Source organism: Trichomycterus rosablanca, chromosome 21, assembly GCF_030014385.1.
Source record: "Trichomycterus rosablanca isolate fTriRos1 chromosome 21, fTriRos1.hap1, whole genome shotgun sequence".
NCBI classification, from domain to species: Eukaryota; Metazoa; Chordata; class Actinopteri; order Siluriformes; family Trichomycteridae; genus Trichomycterus; species Trichomycterus rosablanca.
Window position 1 is genome coordinate 8,244,107 of NC_086008.1, and position 14,689 is coordinate 8,258,795.

Sequence of the window (14,689 nt, forward strand, 5' to 3'; positions counted from 1 at the left end):
AAACTGAACATAATATGGCTAAGAGTCGATCCAATGAATCGATTCTGTGTTTAGATATAAGAGTCGAGTCATGAGTCAAATAAATTCAAACCCTTGAGTGCTTCAGTATGAAAACGGTGTTTCTTACATGGAAATTTTTAATTTAATGTTCCTTTCATAGATTAATATAAACATGCGACCTGTTTTTTTTAATAAACAAATTTAAATTCTGTAAAGAATATTACATGGACAGACTAATTCTAGGCGTGCAGTTTGAGCATGCTGTCCTTTACCAAATTCAAAGCTTAGGAATCAGTTTCAATTACAAAATTATATAAATTGCTAATAAAGTTAAGATGATTTGCCTTTTTATAATCTACACTCTACAATTATGAAAACTAATTTGTTTTTGCAAACAACTGTGAGTCGGCACTAAACATTTCAAACAACTTGAATCTGAGTCGACTCCAACAGTTTGTGAATCGAGCCGTTCGGATTCTTTCATGAGCCAAATGAGATTTGTGTAGTTCTGGCAACCTCAAAGAAACTTGACTGGAAGGCGGGACTAAGTATCTTTAACGAATTGCAAGAGGCAATGAACTCCGGTTCACCAATCACAGTGAGTTTACAACCTACATTCGGTAGGGCTTGCTTGCCCCGTGTTCTCCATGTGAGAATTTGCATGTGTTGATCCGTTGCAGTGGCTGAAGGTGTAAATTAATAAATTGTTCTTTTTTTGCAGTTTGTTGAAAATTTTCAAGTTAAAATGAAAAGGAAAAACTCGCCATCAGATGAAGATCTGGAAAATGAGGTTTGATACAAAAAGTTGTTAATAATAAATTTGCATGTGTACCGACTGTAATTAACCAAGTCAAAAAGCATCTTTTCTTATAACATTTTTGATTAACTTGATAAACTTGATCGGTGTCAGAAACAGTACTGTGCTTATACCTGGTGCTTAATGGTTTGTGATGCTTATGATTTTATCATGTGTTTTGTTTCATAGGTGGAAGCTTGGAACCCCTCTGATTTTGAAAAAGAGAATGAAAATGAAAAGGAAATTAGAGCATCTCAAAAAAATGTAATCACTGACAATAGAAATCGTCCACTTAAAATGTCCAAAGGAGATCTGTATAAAGCTCCTACAGTGGAGGAGCTTAATCAGCTGAAAGAGGCTGAAAATCTGTTCCACTGCAGTTTACTCAAAATGCAGGTCAGTTCTATAATTTATTATCATAGAGCTACTTGTTAACTGGTTATAACTGACAAGCTTATAGTGACCCTCTAGAATAGTAAAGACATTACTAAATTGTGTTGACAGAATCTTGGGCTTTGCTTGATGACAAATCCAGCTAAATATATCAACGTTTCTTACTACTAATTCCTTATTTTTAAGCAAATAAAGTCTATAACTAGCAAAACATTGCAAAATAGTATTAACTATATTTAGGATAAACTAAATAGGCTAATCAAATAGGAGATGCTATCCATATCCACCAGAATTAATTAATATAACATGGCCAGCAGAATCTTACCTTAAGATCAGAGCTTGGAATTTTTTGTTAAGAAATATTAATACACACAAATCCACATGTACGCAGTTATATTTAAGCTTATGGATTTGACATTATGCAATGGATGGCCACCATCATCACTATATCTGCTAGCTACCACTATACAGTATATCACTATGACAAAAGTCACACCTAAGTCCAGTTCAGTTCTTCATTAGTGTGTGCTATTCTTACCATAGCAATTAATTGTCTTTATTACAAATGCCAACATATATTTATAATATAAGCTACGTATGCATATTTTGCCAATTTCTTTAAATAAAAAGATTGATAATCAGGTCATGGTTAACCATTATTTCAAAGAATATAGCGTCCCATCAAAGTATCTGGCTTTCAGCATTGCAGAGGAATTGCAATAGGGAATTGGAAAAGACTAAATTGGGACAAAAGAGGACAAATAAATGGCAAAAATGGCTATTAATTGTGTGAGTAAAATACCTGCTGTATATAAGTATATATTCTATTCTATATAAGTATATATTCTAAATGAACGTGTTTCTTTTGGTTCGAACGATAGATGGAGGAGCTGTTAAAGGAGGTGGCACTAAGTGAGCGCAAGAAGAAGTTTGTGGACACCTTTGTGGAGGAAATCACTGATCTTCTTTCCTCAGTGCCTGAAACTCCTATAGTGGAGGTTAGTACCTATTCTGCCAATTTAGAGCATGTTGCTTCTTCTGGACAGCCCTGATGTTGTTATTTAAATGCGGTTGGTCTCTTTCCCAGCTATCAGATGTATCTTGGTTATCTGAGTCGGGAATTGATGTGCCATTCATCATGGTTCCTGAGGATACTAAGGGGAAGTTCCACATGGAGCCCCCTGCCTCTGTGGATCTGATTGGTAGCTATCCACTCGGCACTTGCATCAAACCCAGAGTTTTGGTTGACCTAGCAGTTACCATTCCTCATGTAAGTTCCAGATCCTTTCAGTTAAGAAAAGACTACATACCTTGGCCATGGATTGAGTATCTATAAGAAATGTAAATAATGTAATTAAACACAAAATGTTTATTAAGCATTCAATGAAGTTTCCTTGCTTTTCTCTCCCAGAGTATCCTGCACCCAATGGATGACATAAACCAGAGATACTCTCGAAAGCGTGCTTTATACCTAGCTGGACTGGCACAGCACATTGTCAGCTCACCATCAGTGGGCACACTGCATTTTTCCTGCCTTCATGGCAACCGTCTGCGCCCAGTCCTACTTGTTTTCCCCGCAGGTATGTTTTCCATCTTTAAGATGCCAGCAAATTTATTAAAAAAATATAAAAGTACCAGCACAAATATATGACTCTGATTCCGTTTCTTGCAGGAAAGGAAGGCAGCATCACATTGCGGATCCACGCTCTCCCACCTCCAGATTTCCTCAAACCAAGTCGCTTTCATCCTCAGAAGAACAACATCCGAACGGCTTGGTTTACCGGCCATGACTCTGAACAAGGTACCTCTGAGTGAGTGTTTTGCCCGTGTTACTTTATAGATCTTCAAGTTGATTTTACTAACTATATGTTGTGTTTTTTTTCCCAGAAATCAGTGAGCCTCCCACACCTCATTATAACAATACAGTACTGGGGGATCACCTGCCTCGTTCCCACCTGCAGTTCCTCAGTGCACACAGCAGTCAGTGTCCAGCGTTTAGAGATGCCGTAGCTCTGCTCAAAGTGTGGCTTAGACAGAGGGATCTAGATCAGGTAAACAAAACATGCTGCTGTTTTGGGCTGCATTCACATGAAAAGCCTTTTGCTTTTTGTTAACCAAGAGTCACGGTGCTCAAGTGTTTGTACGTTATCAGAACTTGGGACCAGTTGTTAAATGTTATGACCAGGTTCTTACTAAATTCATGGGAAAATTGTGCTTAATTTCATGGATCTTGTTTTACAAAAACCACAGCTTTTTAAAGAAAAGTGCCACATTTCACAGCAGCTACAATACACAGCACAGCCTACTTTAATAGTTGAATGTTAACCTAGAACATCCAGCGATGGTACAAGGCTTTTCACCTGTGTTTTGACACCCTCCTTCCCCTTTGCAGAATTGGTTGGGAGTTTTCCAAACTCAGGTACTCGAGTAATGTTTTTAGCTGTTTTAGACTGTTCTGACTAACCGATTGCGGTAGGACTGCCTCGTAGTGCAAATTAACCAGTAAACATGAGGCACTTGAGCGCTACAAAAATGTTAAATTGCTAAACACAAACCTTACATTTTGAATTTCGCAGCAAATTGCATATTACATGGGAAACGGCTCATTTCACTGTCTGTGATGCAATTTTCTCGGCCATGAATTAGGTAGGGCCTTGGCTATGATTCACATCTTACTTTGTGATTTCTCAGGGTACTGGGTGTTTTGGTGGATTCTTGGCCTCCATGCTGCTGGCGTATCTTCTATCCACACATAAAGCAGGCAAAACCATGAATGCATACCAGCTGCTCAGAAATGCTCTGCATTTTCTAGGTAAATGCCATTTTTTATTGAATGACATCTTGTACTCAAAGCCTGACAACATTTTGTGACAACTTCAACTTTTGAAACCTTTTTTTCTTCTTCTTTTATAGCATCCACAGACTTCACTAAGAATGGTATTACATTGGCAAGAAACCCAGATTCAAAGGCGGTGAGTACTGTACATTCTTAGCTGTTTTTATTTGTTGTTTATATTTTAAGCTTAGTGCTTAGTTTTTGTGTCTTTCTTATTCTCAGCCATCGCTGCCTGAGTTCCACAGCGCTTTCCAGGTGGTGTTTGTGGATCCATCTGGGCATCTTAACCTCTGTGCAGACATGACTGCTTTCACCTACAGACAGGTCAGTATTACTAAACATTCTCAAACAGGTGGGAGTCTTCTTAAAGCTTTCAGCACTTAATGTTGAATCAAAATATTAAAATTCTCACAGTTAATTAAACACACGTGCAACGTATGTGCCTGCATGAAAAGCTGATGGTTCTTTGAGAACAGTGCTTAAATGTCTACCAACGCATCTAAAAACATGTTGTTTTCTAGTTGCACAAATGCTTATACCACTTAATAAAATGAGGCAGATGTTGATGTCAAAAATCTGCAGCTAACAAAATATAAGGGATCTTCAAAAAGTTTCCGCACTTTTATATTTTGGTTGGAAATGGTGGGGGCGGGAGTAGTAGTAATTGGTCGTGTCTGAGAGACTGAGAAAGAGCTTATAGTCCAGATTTAGCGTCATCTGATTTCCACCTTTTTGGATGCTCAAAGAAGCTTTAAGGGGAAGAAGATTTTCATGTGATGATGATCTAAAAGCATCGGTGCATCAGTGCCTACATGCTCAACCAAAAACATATTTTGCTGATGCCATAGAAAAAGTTGGTACGACGCTGAGAAAAATGCATTGAAAGGTGACTGTAGTAAAGTGATGTAATTTGTTTTTAAAATTCTTAATAAATAGAGTTTTAAAAAGTGCGGAAACTTTTTGAAGAACTATCATAAATCAAAACTATCAACAATCATCTATTTTTACTCTGATTTTTGTGGTGCACCACCTGGTACTATATTTATTTTGTCTGGTATCTCAGTTTTGTAGAAGATTCCAGCACTTTGTTTAATGATTTTAATTAGAGGTCGTTTAGAGGGACACTTGGGTGAGAGTGAAGTTCAGTTAGTTACCCCATGAAGGGTGAGCTAATTGTTTGTTGTGGTATACATTATATTTTACATTTTAATGAGTATATCCTATTTTAATGAAATTTTTTTATTGTTCTAAAGAACAAATATTTAAAGCATTGTGACCTGTCAACAGATCCAGCATGAGGCGACGCTGTCTCTCCAGTTCTGGGACGACCCCACTCTAGATGGATTCCAGGCTCTTCTTATGACCCCAAAACCTATGATCAGGACATATGACCATGTCTATCAGTGAGTAACTTAAATTGCCCTATAAGTGACAAAAACAGCAACACTGCTGCTTCATTAAATGTTATTGTATTTATTATAAAGGTTGTCTGTCCATCTTTTCTAGATTGAATGAATTGGTGAAAATGCAGGCTGCCTGTAAAAAGCTGAGTCTGCTCAGCAGTCTAATGGACCACAGTGGAAACTACGTTGTTGCCGTACTTCCATTTATCTTGTCGCTCCTGGAACGAGGGCTCGGCGATAGAATCCAACTTCTCACTCACTCACTTCTACCAGACCCTGAGGTAAGAGATAATTAGGAGATTATGCCTACGATTTCTCAGAGTCTATATCCACTCTAGGTTCATTCACACTAGTAAAGGGTCAAAATCTTGCTTTGGTTTGTTGTTTGGGAGGTTTAGCATATTCTGTGCAGGTTTCCTCTGGATAATCAGGTTCCCTCTCACCTCCCTAAAACATGCCTAAGGTTGACGATAACAGATGAAGGGAAAATCGTAAAGATCCAATGTTTACTGTTACCTGGTGCCTCTCAATAACATTCAAAGTAATCACTGTTTTGCACTTGCACTGTTTTGAATTTTGTAGTGGTCGGTGTATTGTGAGCCCCCGAAACACAAAGACCTGCCACCCGTGTCCCTCGGCCTGCTACTGAACCATGAACGTGCTCTGTCTGTACTAGAAAGAGGACCACCAGCCGACAGCCCACAGGTGATTTTTGTTTAAATCTTTGTATAGTTTGTAACTGCCTCTGCACTGCATTTTAAATTAGGATAGTGATTAACCAGTTAACCCTTAACTAACAAATAAGTTGGTTGTTTATTTATGCTGTCATGTACAAATGTCATTTAAATTTGTTCCCAACAACTGCTGTTGACTATAAGTTAAATAAAATTGGCAAATTTTGCATCTTTAGTTTAAATAAAGACTTGGCGGAAGCTAACTCTTAACCATGCTGTTGTGCAGGCCGCTGAGTTTCGCCAACTGTGGGGCTCTCGTTCAGAACTGCGCCGCTTTCAGGATGGAGGGATCACTGAAGCGGTGTTGTGGTCTGGAGAGTCCACATGTCAGAGAAGACACATCTTACGGGAGGTCATCACTCACCTGCTGGAACTGTACGTCCAAACTTTCATGATGTTAAAAGGAAAGATTTTGAAAGCAAATTCTACCTGCTAATCATTCTTTCTCTTTCTCTTTAGTCATGCAGATATCCCAGAGTCATGTGTGAGGTTTGTGGGTGGACAGGTGGACGACATCATTAAAGTTAATCAAGAAGTATGTCTTCATTGTGAATCATATGCGGTTATTAACGGTTACTGTTTGGAAGGGTTAGGCAGGATGAAGGAGTTGGTGTAAATTAGTTAAATGATGAAGATTTAATAGATTCATATTGACTATGTGGATTGATTGGTGGATAGATGGTTGAAATCCATATATTTGACATACATTGGTTGCTAAATAGATAAATAGATGAGCATTTGTTTGGTTTCTAAATAGATGAATGGAAGTATTGCTTTTGTGTTTGAAGGCTGGAATTTAGTTCTTTGTAGATGGCTGAATTAGCTGGTCGATAAATGGATGAGTTTAATTGCATGGGTATTTAATTGGTACCTGGAAAGATGGGTAGTTACTGGTTGGGTTAATGAATTGGGTGATCAGTAGATGATGGATTAATTATTTGGTGCACGATAATAATGTTGATGAATAGGATGATTAATTTGTGGCTGGATTGGTTGGTTTAATAGATTAATTTATGCAACCAGAGAGAACAGTGTAATATTTTAAATATAATCAAGAGAAAATAAATAAAATTATGGGTAAAAGAAACAATATTTGTACCTTAAGAGTAGTGAAGTACAGTAATAAAAAATGACGATGAAGAGCTAGGATGACAATATGAGAACAATGTTGTGACACTATTACATGGTTTGTTGAAATAATAACTGTATTGCAAAGAACTGTAGATGTTAATGTTATTATGAATGATTCATTTTGGCTGCTCTTGTTAGGCGTCACCAAAGCAGATCCTTCATCTGCATATTTGATTTGACACAGTTTTTACGCTGGATGCTTTTTCTGACACAAGTCACAACCCTCCGATTTATCCAGGGCTTGGGCACTGTGTCCCCCTAATGACTAGGTTCATGTAATGCTGAGTGTTCAGAACATGGACTATTGATCAGATGTCTAGTTCAAGCCCCAACATGCCCAAGTGGCACCTGTGCAATTCCTAATTCTCAAATGCTTGCTCTGTATTCAGTTGCAATTGTAACATTCTTTGTATAAAAGTGTCTGCTAAAGGCTATATGTATTAATATACAGTATAAATATGCACCTTCAGTATTTGAGAGCCTAGCCTGAGATTTGAACACCCATAGCTCAGGCACTACTTTTTCCCAGTAGTGTGGCTCTTACCATTACACCACACAAGCTCACTATATGTTAATTATTACAATTCTGAATATTGCTGTTTGTTAGGTAAGCAGTACAGGGGAGGAGGAGAATCTGAAGGTGGTGCAGTGTTACGATGATCTGAGCCGAAAACTCTGGCAGCTGGAAGGTCTGCCTCTGTCCATCACATCAGTGCAGGGAGCTCATCCTGCACTCAGATACACCCAGGTTAGCAACTTCTACACTTTGCACTATTTTTACCTTACACTGAATTGTCAGCGACAGTCCCTACCCCTTCTGTGTTTTAACTTATGTTCTATTTTTATAGGTGTTCCCTCCCGTCCCAGTAAAGCTGATCTATTCATTTTTTGAGAGGGAGAAGACTAGCCGTGCCTTGGTTCCGCGTGCGGACAAACCATGTCCTTGCTACATCACTCCCATCAAAGGTAACATAGTTTTTTTATTTAATTTTCTTCTCAGCTGAGTTGGCATGAGAGGTAGATAATAGGTATATAAGAACTACTGTTAGGTAACTCTCACATGCACCTTTTTCGTCAAAGAAACAGCCAAATCACAAAATAATGAGGCAGGTTAAAAGTTATAAAGCAAAAAGAGACAACAATCGCTACAAAAATATGTGTTGTAGTAAGCAGTCGATAGATTTTCTGCACTAGTAGAAGAGTTTTGGTGCATTCTGTGGCACTGTGTTATTACTATAATGATCTCCACGGTGGCTTGGTGGGTAGCACTGTTGCCTTACAGCAAGAAGGTCCTGGGTTCGATTCCTAGGTGGAGCGGTCCGGGTCCTTTCTGTGTGGAGTTTGCATGTTCTTACCATGTCTGTGTGGGTTTTCTCCAGGAGCTTCGGTTTCCTCCCACAGTCCAAAGACAGAAAAAAGTACAAAAAGTCAGGTGAATCGGAAATACAAAATTGTCCATGACATTAAAACTTGAATTCATGAATCTTGTGTAACCAGTAATTACCTGTTCTGTCATGAATGTAACCAAAATGTGTAAAATATGACAAAATCTTAATAAATAAATAACTATAATGATCTCCATAAATACTTCACACTGGTCACTGTTATTGTTTTAAGTGTGTGTTGTGAGAAAAAGGCAGTAAGAGTTGCTGTTGTATGTTTTTTTTTTTTTTTTTTTACTTTTGTTGTCTGTTTTACCATCAATTTTTAGTCATCTGTCACATGGAGGGAAGTGGAAAGTGGCCTAATGACGCTTTGGCAATCCGTCATATTAAAGCAGCCTTCCACATCCGACTCGGAGAGTTGCTTAAAAGCCAGCATGGATACACCTGCCGGCCCACTCCTACACACCTGGATATGTGGAAGGTAATATACATTAATTATCTCATTGTCCTTGCTTTCTCAGTTATTAAAATATATTGTTGTGAGAATTGTCTGTGATTGTAAGTTGTATTGGAGAATGGTAATGCTGTATTAGTGTGCCGACCTCTATACATAAAGATATAAATACTTTTACTATTACAAATAAGGTGGAAATAAACGTGCCCAAAAAGACAACTGAAAAAGCGCAGGTCCTAGCAGGCTTGTTTACATCCATTTTGCCAATCTTGGGGGTGGCTCGGTGGGTAGCACTGTCACCTCACAGCAAGAAGGTCCTGGATCTGATTCCCAGGTAGAGCGGTCTGGGTCCTTTCTGTGTGGAGTTTGCATGTTCTCCCTATGTCTGCGTTGGTTTCCTCCGGGAGCTTCGATTTCCTCCCACAGTCCAAAGACGTGCAAGTCAGGTGAATTGCAGATACAAAATTGTCCATGACTGTGTGATGTTAAACTTGCACTGATGAAACTTGTGTACCCAGTAATTACCTGTTTTGTCATGAATGTAACCAAAGTGTGTAAAACATGATGTTAAAATCCTAATAGACAAATAAATAAATTTGCCATTCTTGGTATGGACACTTCTTCAAAACATGCTGCCTTTTTGTTGTCCTTATTCAGGATGGTCTAGCGTTCCGCATCCAGGTAGCGTACCACAGAGAGCCACAGGTACTGAGAGAGAGCTTGACCACAGAGGGCATGCTGATACAGAGAGACAATGCAGAAGCACAGGCCCTGGAAATGGAAACTCAGCACAAACCCTTTCTTACCAGCACCCTGCATGGGTAAAACACACGCACACATACACACACCTGTTTGTTTAGCTGCAGTTGTGCTACCTGTGTTGTCTGACTGATTGTTTCTGATTGGTGTACCAGTCTTCAGCAGCAGCACCCGTGCTTTGGCGCTGTATGTCGTATAGCTAAACGCTGGTTGGCTGCTCAGCTCTTTAGTGAAGAGATAAAAGAAGATGCAGCTGATCTGCTGGTGGCTTCGCTCTTTTTACAGCCTGCTCCCTTCACTCCTCCCAGGTAATACTTTCACTCTTTCAAATCCACAATTCACCTAGTTTGTAAATGCAAATGCAGAGAAAACATTTACATTTTTTGGTACTTTGCAGATGCTCTCATCCATAGCGACTTGCACAGTAAACACTTACCATAGTACAAATTCACAACAAATCTAGGAACACGAATCAGCTGAAACCCAAAGTATAGGTTTTTTATAAATATTATAAAAATATTAATAAGTGCCTGTTAGTTTGAGGACAGAGGGAGTTTATTCCACTATCTGGGTGCTATATAGCTGGGACATATAGCATCCTTAGGTTCTAAGTGGTGGATCAAGACGAGCTAGACTTGATTTGACGGTTGCATGGTACAGAACAGAGTTCTCTAAGGTAGTTTGAAGCTGGTAAATTTTTGGCTTAGTAGGCAAGCATTATTGTTTTGAACTGAATGCAGTCAGCAACTGGACCCTAGTAAGTGAACACAGCAGTGGGGTGATGTGGCAATGTTTGGGAGGGTGGAAAACTAGTTGCGAAAGTTAAATAGTGGACGTAGGAGCACCTGCCAGTAGGGAGCTGCAGTAGTCCAGCCTCGAGAGGACAAGCGATTGGACAAGAATCTGATCAGTTTCCATTACGATAAATGGTAAAACTGATTTTGATGTTGTAGTGGAGGAACTGGCATGATTTTGGTATGTTAGCTAGATAAGCAGACCCAACAATTACCTGGGTTGATATCTAGTACAGTATCTGGGTAAATGTTAGATCCATAACCAGGTTATGTGATGAAAGTATGAAGAAAATTTTACATTTACATTTTCATTTACATTTTCTGCATTTAGCAGACACTCTTATCCAGAGCGACTTACAGAAGTGCTTCCATAGTAAACATTTCATTTCTCAAGTTTTAGTAAACAACAGTCAAAGAACACGAATCTGCTGAAACCTGTTAGAAATATTACATAATTATTTGTTCAGATGGGAATGTTTTTCAGCCATGTTCGGCTTGATAACACATGCACTTATCATGCATGCAACTGAAGGTCAACCTTAAGCCTCTGATAATTGTTTATGCAGGATAATACAGACAGTACTTTTCTTTCTAAACAGCCTCAAATAGACTCTTATAAATGTCATTTGCAATCTTCATCATGTCCATTCATACTGATTATGTAGGATTTTAATGACACCTTTTTAATGACACCTAAAATACGCTGTGTGAAGTTTGCATCCATACATGATGGTAATCAGCAAATGACATTAGTTGTAGTAATCCATTTTGTCCTGTTAAATAATCCCATGACAGCTGTCTGCAGATGTGTCCTTATCTTTGATTGGTAAAAGCATGAATGTTTGGGTGTTTTGTTTTTCCTCAGCTCTCCTCAGGTTGGTCTCCTTCGTTTCCTCCATCTGCTCTTCTCTTTTGACTGGAAGAACAACCCACTTGTAATTAACCTTAACAGCAAATTAACAGGTCAGCTCCATTCAAAAGTTGTTTCATACCCTTGTTGTCTAGCGTATCAAAAGTGCTTTACTTAAAAATGAGCTTTAAAGCAATAGATGTGTGTAGTATACAAGTGTATTATTGTAATAGGTTCACTTTTATTGCTGTAGTATTTCCTACTACTGAATGTCTGAATGTTTATGCTTATTTGGGAAACCCAACACTGGCAGATTATAAGAAGCAGTTGGAAATTGGACACGTGTGTGGTGATCTGGCTCTCGTTGCTCAGATGAGGGATGTTTAAATGGCACCAATTTCCCAATGGGAATTGTAAATGGCCAAATTGGGAGATACATGACCACAGAAAAAAGCACTATGGAGTTTGTTATAATGCTGGGACAGTGGTACCCTAGTGGGTAGAGCTTTGGGCTATCAATAAAAAGATTGAGAGTTCGAATCCTGGCTCTGCCATGCTGCCACTGTCGGGCTCTTGAGCAAGGCCCTTAACCCTCTCTGCTCCAGGGCCACCGTACAATGGCTGACCCTGTGCTCTGACCCCAACTTCCAAACAAGCTGGGATATGCGAAGAAAGAATTCAGTTGTACTGTACACCTGTATATACATATATGAAAAATAAAGGCATTCTATTCTACTCTGTAGCTGCTGACAACACTGAAATCAGAAACCACTTCTTAGAATCAAGGGACACTCTTCCTGTAATATTTATCGCCACACCCAATGATAAGAAGGTCTCTATTTGGACCAAAGATTGTCCTTCAGTCCAGGTTTGTGAATGTCTATTTCTTTAGCAGATAGAGCTCATAATTAAGATATTGACCAGTTTAGATTTACGATGTGTTTTGTCTGTAGATGCTTCAGCGTATTGTGACGGTTGCAGCTGAAAGTCTGCGTGTTCTGGAGGCCCAGCTCCTCAACCCCAGCCAAAAACAAGACATCCGGGTCAGTTAGTGCTACTAACCTTTTATTTTTCTCTTTTATCTTTGTGATCTCTGTCTGCCACACGGCACCTATGCTAGGAGGGTGCCTGCAAGCCTGCTTTAACTAGTGTGAAGCTGCCGGCCACATCATTACACAGGATTTATACAGTCTCTCAGCATGTATGGAGAACCATGCTACCCCCTTCGAATTCGATACACACAAAGTCAATATCTGTCCAGCCGTACCTCCCTCAGACACAGCCTACACAGGAAAAGGCTCATTTTGCGGCCCGTGGGGCAATTTTCACAGCCATGAATTAGGTAGGGCCTTCTTTATGTTAAGTGTTGGGTTTTTTGTGTTTTAGGTGGTGTTTCGACCCCCACTGGAGGCCTATGATGTTCTGATCCACCTCAGACCCAAACAGGTCCCGCTGTTTAACAAAGCAGTGGATGCTCCTTCTACCATCAACTGCTACGGCATCTCTGATGGAGATGTACCAGACGCAGGAGGGGCGTTCCCCGTCGTCGATTTTGATCCAGTGAAGCTGTATCTTTCTGAGCTTAGGGTGAGTTTTTTTTTTCTTTCTTTTTTTTTTTTTTCTCTTCATTTTCTAGGCCATCATTGTTAGTATTTGTTTGCAGCTGGTGTTGCAGTGAACTGTTCTATTTGTGACTGCTGTTTTGTAATGTTTTCTCAGGATGCCTTTGGGGATTTGGCTCTATTTTTCTACGACCCATACGGAGGAACTGTAGTTGCAGTGCTGTGGAAGCCCCAAGCTTTTCAGCCACAACCATTTAAGGTTAGCTACACTTCTTTCTAAATTGCTGCAGCACTGAAATGTACAATTCAAAGACAATGTAAGAATTATACCTCTTATTCTGGTCTTCTGTCTATCTTTTTTTTAAGACTTCTCTGATGAATGCCAGGCGAGTGGAGGTCACTGAAAATGGGGCAATGACTCTCCCCAACGTTGAGGCCATTGTGCAGGATTTTCGTATTATTGGAGATGGCCTGGTCCAAAAAGTGGAGCTAAGGACTGAAAAATGGATTGTATGAAAACTGAAAATGACCCGTGTGCCATAGATTTTGTTAATTCATTTTGCAAGTAACATTACATTTAATGTACATTTCTTGCATTCATGTCTTCAATTTTGAGAAAGGAAATGATGTGTGCATTTTTATTACAAGATGATTGTTATAATTATAAAAATATTTCAAATGACAAATATGTGTTCATTTTCAGAGTTTATATGTTGTAAACAGTACCCCGTACTGATTGTGTGCTGCTACATTATGGGGGTTTTAATGGGGGTTTTATGCTCATAAAAGAGCAGAGTGGCTCCATTTTTTTCTGAAGAGGCACCACCTACCTCATTGTTCCAGTGTGTGATGACCCAGTATCGATACAATCTATGTACTGTGAGTTTTATTAAGTCAGAACAAAAATATTTTTTTTTTTTACAAACATTTTGTAACTATAGCTAACACATCAAGATATATGTTATAATAACAACTTTAATAATATTTCATAGATTTGGACAAACATATGGGAAAAAGTCTGCTCTTAATTATGATGTATCCATAATGAATTAGGCATTTATCACATTAAAACTTTGGGTCTATCAGTTGCTCTTTATTCTCATGTAAAATGACTTTTTTGTAGGGTGGGGAGGTCAACATCTCCCTTCTTTATCCTTTGAAGAACTGATAGATTTTCTTTGTGAAGAATGCACCAACATCCTCAAACAGTATTCCACAAAGGATTAAAACTGTGGAGGCAAATGCTGCCCCTAATCCTTGTTAGTTTCTTGAAATAAACATACTGTCAGATATCGTCAGCAGTTTCAGATGTTTTGTACAGTGTTTTTCCATGTCTTCATTTATAAATGGAGGGTATCATTTCCAGAGCCACTGATGTGTAAACTGCAACTTGATGCAGTTGTACTAACTTTAGTGCACCACATAGGAGGGGAATCCTGTGACAATAAAGCAATAATTCATAGGTATATGCTAAGGGGTACATACACATTTTGGAGCAAATTATGCTGCTATCTAGACAATGCCTTTTTTTATGGATGTCCCTGTACATGTTGCAACAGTGTGGCTTTAAACTAAGAGTGTGAGAGCTAGTC

General features: G+C 38.9%; 1 protein-coding gene across 2 annotated transcripts; it reads left to right on the top strand.

Annotated features, from left to right (window-relative positions):
- The first annotated feature begins 672 nt into the window (after nt 1–672).
- nol6 (nucleolar protein 6 (RNA-associated)) lies at nt 673–14,395 on the top strand. Of its 2 annotated transcripts, XM_063018107.1 has the most exons (26): nt 673–790; nt 986–1,192; nt 2,071–2,187; nt 2,277–2,459; nt 2,601–2,769; nt 2,862–2,990; nt 3,077–3,240; nt 3,881–4,001; nt 4,103–4,161; nt 4,248–4,349; nt 5,313–5,428; nt 5,532–5,709; nt 6,011–6,133; nt 6,389–6,537; nt 6,622–6,697; nt 7,901–8,041; nt 8,142–8,259; nt 9,005–9,159; nt 9,790–9,953; nt 10,047–10,199; nt 11,551–11,648; nt 12,279–12,403; nt 12,489–12,578; nt 12,922–13,122; nt 13,255–13,356; nt 13,464–14,395. In XM_063018107.1, the coding sequence occupies exons 1-26, from the start codon at nt 746–748 to the stop codon at nt 13,611–13,613; spliced, it is 3,435 nt and encodes a 1,144-aa protein (XP_062874177.1). In that variant the 5' UTR covers nt 673–745; the 3' UTR covers nt 13,614–14,395. The 2 variants fall into 2 exon arrangements, with proteins under 2 accessions (XP_062874177.1, XP_062874179.1); XM_063018109.1 differs by lacking the exons at nt 673–790; nt 986–1,192 and adding an exon at nt 1,935–1,978.
- The last annotated feature ends 294 nt before the right edge of the window (nt 14,396–14,689 follow it).

Coding starts and splice junctions, on each gene's coding strand:
- nol6 (XM_063018107.1), top strand. CDS start 746: ATGAAAAGGAAAAACTCGCCATCAGATGAAGATCTGGAAAATGAG. Junction 3,241..3,880: donor GACAGAGGGATCTAGATCAG/GTAAACAAAACA, acceptor GTGATTTCTCAG/GGTACTGGGTGTTTTGGTGG. Junction 10,200..11,550: donor GCTCCCTTCACTCCTCCCAG/GTAATACTTTCA, acceptor GTTTTTCCTCAG/CTCTCCTCAGGTTGGTCTCC.